The sequence below is a fragment of the Boleophthalmus pectinirostris genome, unplaced genomic scaffold (assembly GCF_026225935.1).
Source record: "Boleophthalmus pectinirostris isolate CB_2022bp ecotype Guang Dong unplaced genomic scaffold, ASM2622593v1 HiC_scaffold_3, whole genome shotgun sequence".
Lineage (NCBI taxonomy): Eukaryota > Metazoa > Chordata > Actinopteri > Gobiiformes > Gobiidae > Boleophthalmus > Boleophthalmus pectinirostris.
Window position 1 is genome coordinate 43,232,524 of NW_026571299.1, and position 17,005 is coordinate 43,249,528.

General features: G+C 39.0%; 1 protein-coding gene across 2 annotated transcripts; it reads right to left on the bottom strand.

Annotated features, from left to right (window-relative positions):
• Nucleotides 1-6,969: 6,969 nt before the first annotated feature.
• On the bottom strand, nucleotides 6,970-14,986 carry znf831 (zinc finger protein 831). 2 transcript variants are annotated; one of them, XM_020935893.2, is made up of 4 exons: nucleotides 14,859-14,986; nucleotides 10,041-13,815; nucleotides 8,869-9,011; nucleotides 6,970-8,473 (listed from the first exon to the last, which is right to left on the bottom strand). In XM_020935893.2, the coding sequence occupies exons 2-4, from the start codon at nucleotides 13,765-13,767 to the stop codon at nucleotides 7,802-7,804; spliced, it is 4,542 nt and encodes a 1,513-aa protein (XP_020791552.2). In that variant the 5' UTR covers nucleotides 13,768-13,815; nucleotides 14,859-14,986; the 3' UTR covers nucleotides 6,970-7,801. The 2 variants fall into 2 exon arrangements, with proteins under 2 accessions (XP_020791552.2, XP_020791551.2); XM_020935892.2 differs by having other exon boundaries at nucleotides 6,970-8,476.
• Between the last annotated feature and the right edge of the window lie 2,019 nt (nucleotides 14,987-17,005).

The following is a 17,005-nucleotide window of genomic DNA, read 5'->3' on the forward strand; positions in this document are numbered from 1 at the left end:
TATGTATAATTTACTTTAATTGATCTAATACTGTAAAATAATACGTTAGTTTTCCACAGTTCTGTATTGTCTTAAACAGAATCAAACACACAGAGACACACAAGTACAGAGACACACAGTTTGGAGCTGGACAGTGTGAAGATTTATTCCAGTGAAGAAGCTCTGGTCTCTGCCTGTGGACACAGAATAACACATGATGATCACATTCTGATGATCTACTCTGTTGTACATGTTTAAATACATTTAAAGCACTTATTACTACAATAATGGACCAGAACAGAATCACAAGAACATTAGAAGTGTATCTGCAGAAACAAAACTCACCATGTGCTGCTTTTCTTCCTCTAAACACAGTAACAGGGAGGGCATCTGGTATAAAGTCTCCTAGTGCCACATCACCCTGTAGAAACACGAAAACTGTTTCAATAGGAAGTTCATATTTAAAAATGTGTTTAAAATCATTTTAGTTGAGTTACTTACTTTGTTCATCTGTGCTCTGTGTTTTGTTGGTTCTCAAACATCTTCCTTTTTCCTGAAACATCAGCTGTAACATTCATGAACTTCCCCACAGCTCCAGCAGAGCTCTGGACGTCACTCTGTGTTTGTAGACGACTCTGGAACAACACATTCACATCTGAGTACAACTGTCACACTCTTGTAGATGGACAGTCAAATACAATTTGTCTCATGGAAACAGTCCTTACATTAACTCTAATTTCAAATAAAACACCACAAACATGTTTTAACAATGACGACATTCTAGTCCAGAGAAACATATAAAATCTTTGAAAAGTCTCACCTCCAGATCAGCTCTCATAATCCTCCTGCTCCACACTGTGTGTCTCTGCTCCTGGAACTGTCCTGTGTCCTGTTACATTTGAATTTTCCCTCCAAAAGTTTTGAGGAGGAGAATTCCAGAGGGAGGAGCCTCACCACAGATTATAATAAAGTCATGTTTCCTCAACCTGATTAAAACATGCAGATCTAACATCGACCACAATCAAGTGACCTTTGTAAGATTTAAACATGCTGGGCAGAGAAATGTAAAAAAGTCATGTTATTGTTGTCAAATTTATTTTTGCAATTTGAACAACCCCTCTTGGACAATTTTTTCAGTGTGTGATGTCGGTTGCGTGTATACGTGTACTTCAGTATGCTGTGCTCTGTTCCAGATAAGTCAGAGCATTATAACTCACTAGCTCCACAGATCATGTTAAAGCCTCTGGTTCAGGGAGGAAGTACTTATGTTATATCTTTAGGGGAAGAGAAAGTAGGTATGGACGTCAAAAATCCTAGTATTACTGCTTTATAAATAACACATGTTCCAGTACTGTAAAGTGGTCCACTGGTTTTCCTGTTCATATTCTAATTTCTCATACAAATGGAGGACACAAGTAATAGGTAAAACTATTTGAACAAGTCATGGATGCCTAAAATCCCCAAATCAAAATGGCTGGACATTTAAAAATGAATTGACACTATAAGCAATCTATTTTCTTCCTGTTGTTTTATACATGCTTGAGCCTGGATGCTGAAAAGTCATGGTTACAGTTTTTGGTAATGTTTTCTGATTTCCCTTGGCAGGTACAAAACCATTGGGGGACTCTGAAAATAAAACACAAAACATGACGGTGATACTTGGCAGTTAAATCCCTGTTTTCTTAGTATACTGCCATAAGGTCCCTTTGCTATCTACGTGGGCTATGTGTGATTTAGTTTTTCTCATGTTTGTGTCTATCCTTTGAAAATACCAGATTGTGCATTATTTAATGTTCTGTCCTTCCAATTACATTGACTTTCATTTTTAAGTCAGACGTTACATCCCAACAGTTACTTTGCCAATACTTTGCACTTCTACTTGAGAAATATTATTTAGAAGAAATGGTACTGATTAGTAATGTCTCTGAAAATAAAACACAAAAGAGGGTGGTGATGCTTGCCAGTTGCATCCCTGTTTTCTTAGCACACTGCCATTGTGTGTCTCTGTCTCTATGTTAGCTATGTGGGCTGTGTGTGTTTGTATTTGTTGTTGAAGACTGAGTGGGAGAATGCTTCCTTTATTTAGAGCATTTTTGGTGCTTGTGGATAAAAAGATAAACATTGACTGTTGCAGAGTACGCATCATTCATGTACCCTGTTGTCGTCATACTCACACTCCTGTCTGCTAAATTATATGAAGCTGTAATAGCACAGTGACTTTCTTAAACCAACTTGAATCTCTCGTCCTATCTGTATCTCTACCACCCTGCAGACCACCCTGCAGCTCTGATCACAGCAAAAGGAAATGATCCTTTCAGGGGCTAAGCTGCATCATTTGTAAATAGGTGCTCTGTCATTGCTCACAGTTTAGAGATTTGTTCTTGAACAGCACCTTGTATATCTCATGCCAAGTGAGAAGGAACTATCACTGCATGTTATTCCACAGAAGATAAAAAGGATTTATGTTTCCTATTTGAGCTGGCTGCCAGCCACCAAAGCACAGTCTCATGCACTCATGTCAGTTACACTATTTTCTAATAGCACAACCTGTAGGATATGTTAAGTTATATTACCAGTTTCCTATAAAATAAAAACAGAAGTGGAAACACAGCTGTACAATGTTGTGGCGTGCTTCTTGTGGATGGGGATTTGGTCTTAGTCCTCACAAACTCAGATCCTAAAAATACAGGATCACAAAAGTACAAGAAAATCAAGATGAAGAACAACATAATACTATTAAAAAAAACTGTAATCAAGATGAGATAAGAATGCCACTTATCCTGTGCCACGTCTGTTCTCAATGTCAGTAGCTTATTTGTCAGGATCACACTGTGTTACAAAACTTAACTAAATAGCCATTGACCAAAGAACTTGCTTCCCCTAACGTTTTTCTTGAATATCACTCAGAGAAGTCAGAGGCAGTTACATTACTGGCTGTATTTTATTGATTTTATTTGCTATTTTTCTATTTGCTCATTTTAGTATTTTTTATGTTTTTATTGACTTGTTTGCTTATTTTATGCTTTATTTTATTTAATGTGCTAATTTATATTGTGCCTACTCATTGCAGCACTTTGGAGACTTTGTGCTGGTAAAATGTGCTATACAAATAAAGTTGGATTGGATTTGCTGAGTTACATCCATTTGAGTGACTTTTTTGAAAGAAATTTTACTTTTCTAGCTACATACTTTTACTCCTACTTGAGTAATACTTTCATTTTAGTTTTGGTTACTCTCCCCTGTGAGTAAGTAGGCAAGGGCAAAATCTTTGTTGATGATTTGAACATTCATGTTTTCTTGCACCGTTCTTCACACATGATTTAGTTGTTATTTTTTTGTTTCGTTTTGTTTTGTTTTTTACACATTTTTGTGTCAATCTATGAGGACAGTAGCTCAGTTGGTAAGAGCGTTTGACCATATCATATCATATGCTCTGACCCACAGGTTGGCAGTGCAATTCCAGCTCCCACAGATGGATGCTATTCTTGTATCCTTGGGCTTAACCCACCTTGCCCCTAGTGTCTTCGTACACTGGTGTATGAATATGTGTGGGTGAATAGATGAGCACTTCCTTGATGTAAAGCGCTTTGAGTGCCATGAAGCTGGAAAAGTGCTATATAAAAATGTAACCATTTACCATGACCATTTATCCTTTGAAAATACCAGAATGTCTGCCTTATTTCATGTTTTTGTCCTTCTAATTGCATTAGGTTACTCTTACTTGAGTAATACTTTTGCCAAATACTTGTCACTTTTACTTGAGTAATTTCTTGGACCACAGCTTTATACATCTACTTGCATGACATTGTTTGGAAGTAACGTTACTGACTGAGAATGTGGTACAGACCTGAATGATAAATCCTGTGTAGTGTAGTGTCGAGACTACATGAAGTGTTGTTGAACTGAAAGCAGACCATTTTAAAGAATTGACCATGACAGAAGAATTAGCAGTGAGTGAGTGAGTTTATACAATCTGTCAGTGTACACCAGCTGTGGAATTTGCAACTCATTCTTGTCATAGTCTCACGCAGGTTTAGAGTCTTGTATCAATTTTCTCATCCATCAATTTCGCATACAAGAAATCTACTGAATAATAAATCTCCTCTTCGTCAAGGGTTTATTTTTCTCAATTTAATTACTGCAGGGCAGAGCTCAGGCATAGCTATACTGCCACTGTCTATAAAACTGGCCTGTAGCTCTGAACATCAACACCAATAAAATGTAAATGAAAACAAATACAAATTTCAGAATTACGTCACAACTTCACACAAATGTTAAGTTGCGTTTGTGATTTACGAACACACATTTGTCTAATCATTTTTGAGTCAATAAAAAAAAATAAAGGGCCAATATTATGCTGTTTTCAGATCTATCTAGAATCGTTTGGATAATTTCAGCCCTGGAATTTCCAATCTCTATGAAAACAAAAAGTAAAAGGCAGCTATTAACTTGAACAAGGTGGAACTGAGCATTGTGAGCTTGGGAGATGTAGACAGTAGACACCTATATGGAAAAAAATTGGAAAAAAAATATAAGAATTTACCAGTGTCTTTGTAGTAAATCTGTATATAAGGTTAATATGTGTCATGTGTGGTTTCCTCCTGAAAGTGTCCCCCTTTTGTATTTTTCTCATACAACTATATTATGAAAAACTAGTAAAGATAAAGTGAACATTTTGCAGAACATTTACAGGTAATGTGCATGATAAACTACATTTTCTTTGTATGTTCCATGTAATGTTTGTATTCTTTAATTATATGTTGCAGAAAAAACAATCAGAGTCTGAAGGGGGATTTGAACACAGGTCTCCCATGTGGATCCAGTGACTCACCAACTGAACTAACTAACTACTGACTCTAGAAGGAACAATAGCAGATATTGAGGACAATTACAAGTACTTCAGTATTTGTAAGTGATATGACGTCTTGTCAGTTGAGGCATTTGACAAAAACATAAGTGTATAGCTGCTTTTTGGAATATTACAAGTCAATATAGACCTTTGTAATAATTAGGATTTTGCAGAGTAAAAATATTTTTACAGCCTGATGTTTGTTCACTGTGATATCAGTGGAAGATGTTTTTTAAGGTTTTAATGCAATATTTGTATTACTGTGTTTACGCCATACTGCCCAACACACACACACACACACACGCACACACACACAAACACAGACACACACACACACACAAACACAGACACACGCAAACACACACGCAAACACATACGCGCACACACACACACAAACACACACACACACACAAACACACACACACACACACGCACACACGCGCGCGCACACACACACACAGCAATCAAGTTTAAGGAAACAATCATCATTTCACTTGTTTTTCTATGATTCTGTGGTAAAAATGACTTTTCTCCAACACTTGTGAGGAGATTGTGTGTGGGATCAGTGTCATATTCAGGCTTTGCAGGTTACATAGTTTTATATGTTTCATGCTGCACATATTTACCAAAGATCTTGTAAGTGTTTTCACTGCCATATACAAATCTTTTAGGATTCAGATAAAACATGTTCAAATGGTGTATGATTTGTCTATAACTTTTTCATATGGGCAGACAAATAATAAAAGGTTACTCAAACATGTGTGAATGAAACAAAACTAGGGCTGGGCAAAAATTTAAAAAAATTAAAATCGCGATTAATCGCATGAGTTCGAGTGATTAATCGCAATTAATCGCGATTAATCGTATGTTATACGCAAAACCAATTAATGAATTAAAAAGTAGAGTATAGCGCTCTTTTATTGGAAATGTAAATAAAAGAGTCATACATTTGATGTGCAAACAGCATTTCTTTCACAGGGGAACCTCAGAGCCTTCAAGGTATTCAGGGAAGGCTCAAGAAAAAATATTGAATGGACGTTTGTACTACTAATATATTTATTGAATATTTTTTTATGCTGAGTAATGAACTCTACACTAGTAATAATTTCTAGATCAGTGTTATAAACTTGGACTGATATTTCTTAGGAAACAAAGGGTTAATATAATGGAATGGAAATGGACCAATCACATTTTTCTTCCAATGGTATCTGGGTAAATCAGTTACTCCAGCACTGAACTCAAGAAATAAGCTCAGCTCAGAGCGCACGGCTGGTCCGGCCAGGGCCGGTGCCCGCGACCGGAGCCGCGGCTCGCGGAGGCTCGGGCACGTTGCATCTCACATGGTCTGAAAAAAGTGAAAAAAGTGTAAAGAAAAGACGTCAAACTTAAAGAAACGCTCGCGGTGGACTTTTACAAAATAAAAGCCAGTGAGAAACAGACGTTTACAATAAAATAAATAAATAAAAAATAAAAACTGCAAACCAAAACACAACTCCAGGTTTGGATTTAATGAGGTAACAACATTATAATCTGACTTAAAGTTCACAAGAATCTATTTTATGCAATATAGAACCTTTAATATTGGATTTGTTTATCGCTGAGGTGGTTATGTTTGTAGATGAATAATAAACAAAATACTTTACATTTTACAACTAAAGCTAATTTTAAACAGAATAATCAAGACATGTAACCCATTACATCCCACTTGTAGTCACTCTGCCTGAGGTGCTGTGTTGGAGTGATTAGACACACAGCCTCTCCTGACTCAGTCTCACAGGTGTGTCCCACAAGAGTTTGCACTGTTCTTCAAGACTATTTATGGATATTTATAAGGGCGAGTGGGCAGGACGCACGTTATTATTATCCAAATGATGTCTGACTGTAGACAGTGCCGACAGATTTACAATAACAGTGAGAATTACGTCATTTAAATGTCTTATCTCAGTAAATGCCCCAAATATATTCATCGCTAACTTTGTCTAAACAGATTTATGGAGTTTTTCATCTGTTTGACTCTAAACCATGCACAGTACACTGACAGAATCAAACATCTCAAGCTTTTGGTGAGTGGTACTTTACCCAACTCACCGCACCACTGGATGAACCAAATCTTAAATTGAAAAAATATCCAGGCAAAAAAGGAGACTGTATGATGATATTTATTTCAGTAAACAAAACATCATAATAATTAGCTTTATAAATTAATCATGTACAGAAGACCCGAAGGAGGAAATGACATTGTGTAAAATAACAATAATGCAACAGTGTACTACCTTTGATAATAAAATTACTTTTGACATTTGACTGAATGTGAATACTCTGTACAAAAATAAAATACAGGTCCAATTTAGAATAAAAAGAACCGGAAACACTGATAAAGTTAAAACCAAAAATGATAGGCCTATATAGGACAATTGATACTTTGCAGTGACATCATGCTGGGGGTGTTCTGTATATATGTGTAGAGTGGAATGTTCATGGTGACGTAATACACAAATTAGCAAGCAGAAGTTTTAAGATAGTCTGAAAACTCAAGAAAAAAAAATTTACTTTTTCAGGAGCCTGTGATCCAAAACAAGTATTCGTGTGAAAGTTGTGAACTGAAAACTGTTGCTAGCCTGTAACTGTGACATTATTTGAGAAGGACTTGTTTAACAGTACAAAATCACCTGATTGTTCTAACTTTAGTCAGCTCTGTATGGTCAGATTGTATTACAATTAAGCTCAGACCAAAATCTAACACGAATAACAGAGCGTCAGACAGAGCAATGTTGATTTCATCAGCTGCAAAGTATCAATACTGGTTAGAACACTGTTCCTAAAACTCAAATTAAATAGTCAACATAATTTCTTTGGAAAATGTTTCATTAATTTGTGACATTTGTGTTCTAGACCCAAATATAAGGCTTACAGAATGCAAAATATCTGCCTCATGGGCCTGTGAATAAATAAAAACTACTTGATTGTCATTTCCTACAGCTCAATGATCAGCTTCCCTTCATCATCACTGCTGCTGTCCTCCGCTTCCATACTACTCTGCACCACCCGCACTGCCCCACTCAGAGTGTCAGCCGGGGGGTAACTAAACGAGTGACCCATCCCAAACAAAAGAGGGAACTTGTCACATGGCAGAGGTGGCTTGTCCTGGCATAGGTGCTCAGAGAAAGCTGTATTTGCCTGCCTTGACGTCTGAACATATACAGAGCTATTGGGCAGATACGATTCTCTTGGTTCGTTTGTATGGCTTTGAGACATATAGGCTGTAATCATGTGAGTTGTAGAGTTTATCATGGCATTGTCAGCTCCACTATCTTGTCTTTGGTCTTGTTGCTGAAACTGTCCAGCTTCCTGAAGTCCTACCTCCAAAACAGTCTTATTCTGGGGAGCTTTATTTGGTTGACTTAAAACAGAGACGATTCCCATGTGCTGCACATAGGAGTTAGTCTTTACCAGAGATGTTGGTGGGAGATTGCAGAAGTCAGTGTTTGCTGTTACGCTGCTGGACTGTAGATTTGGGACTGTGCCAGGACTCTGTGGAGGGCACCCACATATTCCTGATTGTGTCTGGGAAAGATGCTGAAGACACTGCTGACCTGATAGCCATCCATTTGGAAAGGAATCCACCCTGGCAGTGGCCTCTTGTACCTGCTAATAAAAAAACAACCATTACTGAGAGACCAACACAATCAGACATTGTGTATCACTCCAAAATGCATTCTGTAAGATAACTCCACCACATACCAGAATAATGGTGCATCACAAAATATAAAACACATCAAGCAGTTATGACAAAGGGGCCACTGTCGGCTGCTACTCTCTGTTAGCAAAAACATTGTTTGAGTGTTGGCAGAAGCCCATAGGGTCATGTAGTTTCGCTATGTGGCCATTGGGCACCCTGTTTGATTTAATGAATTGTGTGTTAACAGTTACACATAATACAACTGTCTGTATATCAAAAATGAAAAAGTGAAAAAGTTAGGACTTCTTTAAAAAAAAAACACACACACCAGTGAGGCAGGGCAGTTCATGAGAAAACTCACCTGAGAGTCCAGCTGACTATAAGTGAAGCCCTCTCTGTCTGCCTGTGGAGGCTCTTGGCTCTGCTCAGGCTGCTGCAGCTCAGGGGTCCCAGTGTGTGACTGTGGCTCCACACATCTGACAGCAGAGCCTCCCTCCTCAAGCCCTGTGGATATGGAAGAGATGGGTGTTAAATGAATCCATCTAAATGATCCACTGTCCCCACATGTTTCAATATTTGGCCCTCTGCAGGATTAGACACCCCTGATCAAACAAAACCTAAAACAAAAGCAGATACACACATGTTCAGGATGAACACACATTTGCAGTCCTGTGTGGGAGGGAACATTTTGTGTTAATTTTCTCTTAAGGTTACAGAGGGCAAAGGGCCAGGGCCCAGAGTCAGCTCTGACATGACTTTCACTCTGTTTTAACTTAATCTGCACCTTCACTGACTTTAAAGTTGCACATTGCTGTGATTATCTGGGGCCAAGAGACCCATCACACTCCCCTTACCTCATGGATATTAAATTCACCATGGGACTTAGCTTTAACCATTATTTGTTTTATAGGCTTTTGTAAAGAGAGTACAGGGCCATTAGTAAGCTATTACCAGCTAAAAGTAGTCTATGCAGTTTCCTCCTTTCATACTGGTTTAACTGATTGTATTTTTAACACATAACACACAACAGACTAAAATATTTAATTTTCAATAAAACAATGTTAAAGACTGTGACAGAAATATATATTATTTAAAATCTATATGGTATTTTGCTTTCATTATGATCTGCTGTCACTCAGTGGTTAATGGAATATCACTAATACTATCTTTAGCCTGGTGCTGTCACAGATTTTAGGATAGATCCATAGTTACTACCTTATAAAAGGGTGATGTAAACTGTTACTTGCTGCCACCTTGTGTTTAATGTTGTGCGATACATACACATCTGTGAACACACTACAAACTCACTGGAGCCTCCCACAACAGCGGAGGAAAATACTATGATTAGCCTATTATGAAGAAAGAATTGAGTAACCTTATCTAATTTGAAAAATATGTTTTAATCCTCATTTTAATTAATGAATGTGTTGATTTTGGTAAATAGAAAAAAAAGTATTGTCTGAATGTGTTTCATCGTGTAATGTGTGGACATTTTCTGAAAATATGTAAAAATGAACACATATTGATATTTACCTGTGGAAAGGTCTGGAACATTTGCAGCAGCTGCTTTGGCATCTTCAGTGGACACTGGAGTTACAGAGGTGTTCTGTTTAAACTCAGCTTCATGTGCCAGTGCCGGCCCATCTGAAAGTCCCATCTTGTCAGAAATTTGGTTAGTTTGAGATAGACTGAGGGATACCATGGAGAGTTGAAGATTGGTTCTGGTGACTGTTTCATTTGAATTTCTAAAACACAGATCTTTATTTGTAAACTTTGTATGATTTTCCTCACATTTACGCTCTCCACTGTTTACTGGACTAATTGGAGTACAAGTGACAGTTGCAGACCTTCTATTGTTCTCATGAGGTGTGTGTGAGACTAGCTCACCCCTACTTTTCTCTGCTTCTGACAAGTGACGATCCTGTGCAGCAACTTTGCAAAACAGATTTTTTGGAGTAATTTTACTTATTTCCAAAATGTTTTCTTTGAGTGGGGTGACTGCAGATACCTCCTCCTTTCCATCCTTTGCGACCTTGTTTACTTGGCTGCAAATGTGTGGGTGTGTGGACAAGGCTGGAGGCTGACCAATGGGTTGACTCATGTGGACAGCTGGCCGCTCTTTTTCAGATTTATCACATATTGAAGGCTTAGCGCTATCCTTGCTTAGCGTGTCCACTTCCTTGTTTGACAAATGATGACTATGACTGGTTTGTTTATCAGTACTTTCCACTGTTGTGCTGGTTTTCACACCCTCTGTCACAGCATGCATTTGTTCTGTCGGCACGTGCTTGCTACCTGTTTCCTTTTCAATCTGTGGTTCGATGAGTGCCAACTGCTCATCAGATATGATTTGAAAACATATTTGAAGATCTGGTGTTTGAACATGAAACACATTTGGCACAGTTTGCTCCCCAGGCACTAGTTGGCATGGTACTACCGGGGTGTTCGTGTCGGGGTTGAGTGCAGATTGTGGTTGCAGAGACAATGGGGAATTTTTCTGTGGTGCTTCATGTTGTTGTGTTGGTACAAAAGCAGTAAAAGCAGCCGGAGATGATTGCGTTCTGTGGATGGGAGTGAAAGAGACAGGACTATTTTTTGTAGTTGTTGGAACTATAGCTCCAAAAGGGGAGGATTGTATTGTTGTACTGAATAGCCCTGCATTGGAATTCCGTAAACTGCAGGTGGTTTTTGTGTCTGCCATGGGGCACTGATGGACCAATGGAGAAATGACATTCATATGGCTGGCAGTGCATGGCATAGATTGGCTTAGTAAGGAACTGCAATTAGATGTGATATTCTGATGAGTCCAAATTAAAGTGTCTGATTTCTTAGACTCTGTAGTTGTCACTGTAGATGCAGATGTAGATACAGAGGCAGTGTGATTTTGTGTCAGTTTAGATCCAACCTGTATTGTTGAACTAGAATCGGACTCCTGAGAATTAGGAAGCTTAAGCTGGTACTTGGGCATAAAGCTGTTCTGAGCAGCAGTGGTACCAGATGTAGCTGGTGAGTTGGTAACAGGTAGTGCATTTATACTGATTGTATTTGTTGGAAAAAGTGGCACTTGCGTAGAATTTGGTTGAATGTTTATTTTGTTGAGTTGTGGCTGAGGAAGGCTTTGCTCAGTCTCCATCCCCCGGGGGCATAGTTTCTCATCAGTTTTTTGTTTCTTTCTGTCAGAGGGAACATTCACTTGGCTTTGAGAGACAGAGCAAGGATTTTTTAAATTGCTTGCCTCACTTCTTTTATTGTTATCTATATTTAGGTTTGGTGTCAAAGAAAGAAAAGACAATGGAAGTACTGACAAAGATAAATTTCTCCGAAGAGGCATTCTCTGGGTGGTGGATGATGCTAAAATATGACTTTGTGTATGAGTTTGTGCATTAAAACTTAAGCTCGGTATTAGTTGAAGATTGGCAGGATACGTTTCAAGGTTGTGCATTGTTGCACTTCTGACTAAGCTAGGGCTTGACACTACAGTTGTTTCACAGTGTCCTGCTGAGAGACGTTTTTGTAGACTCTGAATGACCTCTGGATTAGGTAAAGGTTTTGTTCCCTTGGCCACTCTGTTCTCACCACCTCTCTCCATCTCGTACAACTTCTTGAACGTTCCACCTCCATACATGTACCACTTGTTGTAAGCGAATTTCTGTGCTTTTTTCCTCCGGAACTTTCTGCTGCTAATATCTCCACAAATATCACCAGCCTCACCTTGGCATGAGAGACTGCCAGTGCACGCCTCTTCTACAGATGAGTTCTTGCAGAGAGCGTCTGTTGCGTGGTTGCAGTCTACGGCAGCTTGGCGAACCAAGGGCCAGTGGGTGGACGATTGCTGGTTCACAGACTTCATAGAGAAACTTGTTGGATTTATCTGGCCTGAGCTTCCTCGTCTGAAAAGTGTTGTGTAATCTTGAGGATAGGAGGAGGAGGTTGGACTGCTCTGGTCTGGCTGCAAGAGGTTCACACTGAAGGGCAAGGAGTTGCTTCTAGTAAGCGGTGCATGCTCTACTGATGAAGACTGCTGTGTTGGAACAGAGTTGTACAAACCAGGTCTTCTATTTCTTTGAGTGTTTGACATTTTATTAATCCTCATATCAAAATGGAAAGAGTCTTTGTACGTGTACGGCATAGGAAGGTCAATGCTGCCTTGCTTAGAGAGTGCTGTCTTTCGAGGCCTTACGTTTTCCAGATGTTTATCCTCCACTACAGCACTATTCTGTGAAATCAGTTTGGTTATGCGCTCCTCCAGGCTCGTATTCTCCTGTTCCTTTATGGCATTTTTATCTTCCTGTTTTTGGTTGGCGGATTCCTCACCATGCTCTGCTGTGGTCTCAGTTAAGGAGTCCATGCTGTGGTCCGGTAGCAAACTCCCTGGGCTAGGGTAGTGCTCACTGCTCTCACTGAAGCCTGAGTCAGTGCTCTCATGGCTTTGGGATTTGCTGCTAGACATGGAGCTCCCCCACTGTTTGGAAAACAGAGTTGCTTCTTGTCTCTGAAGGACAACATGGCGGTTTGATGAAGGAGGGCGCTCTGTGGTTGGTTTGTCACCTGGTTGCAAGAGCTTAGCTTGTTCTTGTCCCTTTGAACTTAAACTTTTTTCATTTATCTCCAATGTTTGGGTGACAACAGGTGTCTTTTCAGTATCCAAATTGGCATCCCTCTCTGCTCCGATACACTCATCACTTCGCTCGTCCACAGATAAACTGGTAGTCTCTGTTGAGCGGGACAAGCTGTCCGTGCTGCCCATACTGCCCTGGGTGCTGTGCTCAGACTCGGATGACAGTCGTGCATGAGCCTGGGTGCGCTTGTGCTTGTAGAGATTGCTCTGAGTTTTAAAAGACACTCCACAGACCGTGCATGGGTATGGCCTCTCCCCAGTGTGACATCGGACGTGCTTCTCCAGCACACTGGGCTTCATACAGTCCCGTCCACAATGAGGACACAAGTGTTTTCCTGCTGATTTGGGTTTGGCTGCAGGGGGGGAGGCTGTTACGCTCAGTCCTGGCTGAAGTCCGCTAGCGATATGTAGCGTTAGGAAAGGCAGCGTCTCCTTGGAGTAAAGCGGTGGCATGGTCAGGTGCAGAGCGCTGGGGTCCGCAACAGCAAGAGGAGGCTGGGGGAGTGGGTGAGAGGGCAGAGCAGGCACTGTGTGGATGTACACAGCCGTGAGAGGGGCCTGTATCTCCATCCTCCGCTCCGTCTGCGCTACCACTGAGCTCATGTGAGCAGCACTCGCCAATTCAGGCTTACCAGTCTCCATGGTAACAGGGCTGCTGTCGTGATGCACCAGAGCCTGCTCTCTAATTACCTGGAAGAGAAGAACAGTTTATGTCAGACCTCGACTTTATCACGATTTACAACTGCTCAGTTCAGGTATTTCTGTAGAAATATATAATGTTTGAAAAAATATATACTTTTTTTTGTTTCCAACAAGACAACACAGTAAAAATATGAATTGAAAATGAATTTTATATCACATTTTCTCAGACTCACTCACTGTGAACAAATAATGAAAATTACTGCACAAAATCACTTACTCTTCACCTTGCTAGTTGTTAGTTCTTAGTAATCCGATACACTATCATTTCAGTTAAATAATACAAGATTGTTACCTATCAACAAAATTACAGTAACTAAAAGCATGGATTCAAGGAAGCCTGGCTTGCTTTAAAAATAGTTATTGACAGTTGAAAGTAATGTTGAAGTAGGTAAATAACATTTGATCTAAAGTTACTAAAGTTATCAAATTGCATACAACAAATAAGGTTGCCTCTATGTACATTGTTACAAAGTGGTCATGAGAAGCTTTTATAATAATAACAACAGCTCTGTGCAGTACATTGTGTTGCATAATCATATATGTGTATGTAGAAATGAAATTGTGGGCTGCATATTTCCTGTTGGTGTGCTAGACTTTCAAATGCTCGTGGTTATGGTGTGTTCCCTTTCTGCACCACCTGTAGAATCACTGCCACTTTGACACTTGCATAAAACTTTCTGATATTGGCTACATCAATAAGCAGTTACCTTTCAGTCATTGTTCCCTCTCAGTGTAAGCTTCTTTTCACTTCCTCTTAACTATGTAAATATACCACAGTGCTATGCTATACATGTGCTATGCAAAAATTTTGACCATTATAAAGCATTAATACCACTACTCTATATTTGTGTGAGTAAAGTTTGTAAGTTTAAGTTATAATTGTAGCCAATGTCATAACAGGTTCCTTTTTTATATATTGTTAGCTGTTGTTGTCATCAGTTTTACATTTTGGGAGGATAGTTTGACTTATCCAATTTCATCATACTCACATGAAGCAACTTAAATAATAATAAGTTTAAATTATTCCTTACCTTTTAACCATGTCCAAGCACACAGTCCCGAAACAGCGCCATTGGTCTTATATTCCCTCCAGGCCGTTTCATTCCCCTCAGTCAGACTGCAGCTCCGTGACACGACATGAGGAAGGAGAACAAATGCAAATGTGAGGGAAGATGCACAGTGAAGGTTGCGAGGCAGAGAGGAGGAGGCAGAAGCAGGCTGGGCGCTAGGCTGCCTCGTGGGTGGGTGGTTAGTTGTCAAACAAAGACTTCCGGAGAACAAGTTGAACACAGTGATGAGCAGCAATGAGAGAGAACACAGGAAGGCCCTGACATGTATTTGTGTATCAGAGTGTGGTGTCAAATTATGGAATGGCCTGAATGAAAAGTTAAGAGACTACTCAAATGTGAACTAAACCATAAGTAAACATACTTGTGCATGGTTGCAAGCATGGGTAAAAGAGGCATATATTAATGAAGATAACACCATGTTTTTGTTTCATTATGAAATACATTTTAAATAATTGGTTTAACTGAATAAACTGTAATTCAGAACTAAGGTTCTTGAATTGGATTGGTTCTGGGGTGTTTGTACTAGAGCTTCTACATTTTCAAACATTGCTGTTCCTTTGCAAATTTATGACTTTTTAAAATAAATGTAAACAGGTATAGGTTTATTTATTATGTTAATAAAATAAAACATTTTCACAAATGTTTTGAATTTCCGCTTTCAAAACTTAAAGTTGTAGTGCTATTGTTTAGACAATCCAGAACATGCATCCTGTTTTGCAATGTAATAGTGCAGAACTTTATATAGAACAACACCCCTATGTACATGGTATCTAGAAAAGACAATACTATGTTATATTATTTATTTACTTGCTTATCTGCTTACTTACTTATTTATGTATTGCCATGTTGTCTTTCACTATACTCATCTGTGTTCTGTGTGCACGCTGTGACCTCCTCTTTTTATGACTTGTAGTCAGTAGATCTAGTTCAGTAGACCAGTGAGATGGAGATCAGCTTCCCCTTCTTTCTCTGCCTATGTAAGGGTGTGGAACATTTTATGAATCATATTTTGCCTTATAAATGCAAACGCTGAATATTGTTACTGTTTCACAGACATCCTTTCTTTCTCCAAATAAACAACAATGTGTGCTGTGGACATTGTGTGTTTTACAAATAGCACCAGAAAAAACACAGAAACAAATTGATTGCAGCTGCATAACACTTTGGCACATAAAATCAAGCATTAGATGAATGTTCAGTCCCACATATTGTAAATCATCTCTGTGTTACAGTTATGTACACACACCTCCTACCTCCCACACACTGTTCATACACCCACATGTGCAGGGGGCATCACACAGCACGCAGATATATGGGCTTTCACTCTGTCAAACAACAAATGCACCCCACTTCCCCTAGACCACTTTCATTATTACAATATGGGACCAGCTCGCACATTTTAGATTTTTCCCTCACTGTTTTTCTTTCAGTATCATGCTTTGCTGTTGCTCTCTGTTAATCTGTCACTTCATATGTGCCCTTCTTTTATAGCTCACTACAGCACCAAGTGGGTATAGATCACAAAAAATAGTAGTAATCATATGAAAAAAGTTTTCACTCAGATTAAAAAATCTTCTGCATCACATTAACCAACCAGCAAGAACATGGAAACCAGTGAATATCATAAACTGTTAAAGTCAGTACCGTACTTGCTAGTTATAATATAATATTATTGTAATAATAGACCACAGATGTGGTGCAGAAGGGTCCACAATAAAACTTGCCAAATGCATCTAAGTGGAAAAAAAAAAAAAAAAAAAAAAAAAGATTTATAATAAGTATAATAATTAATCACACCTTCAAACAGTATTTTGCAAAAACTGAATTCAGTGCATCATTCCTTTGGTCTAACTCTGCTCATCTCCACAGCAACAGAAAGCGGCTCCTCTGAGAGCATGCTTTGTCTCTGTGTGTCGTCATGACAACAGGACACCTCCTATCACACACATTTCCAATCTCAATACACAGCATTACAGGATGGAAGTAATCTTTGCATTGTTGTGTTCAAGGACAAAAGCAGTTTTCTTGAGATTAGAAACAATATATCAAAAATTATAACTTATAAATGCATGAGGGTATTGAGAATGAGAAGTCCATTTGAGCATTAC

Coding starts and splice junctions, on each gene's coding strand:
- znf831 (XM_020935892.2), bottom strand. CDS start 13,767: ATGGAGACTGGTAAGCCTGAATTGGCGAGTGCTGCTCACATGAGCTCA. Junction 9,012..10,040: donor TGTTCCAGACCTTTCCACAG/GTAAATATCAAT, acceptor CCATATCCACAG/GGCTTGAGGAGGGAGGCTCT. Junction 8,477..8,868: donor ATAGTCAGCTGGACTCTCAG/GTGAGTTTTCTC, acceptor TTTTTTTATTAG/CAGGTACAAGAGGCCACTGC.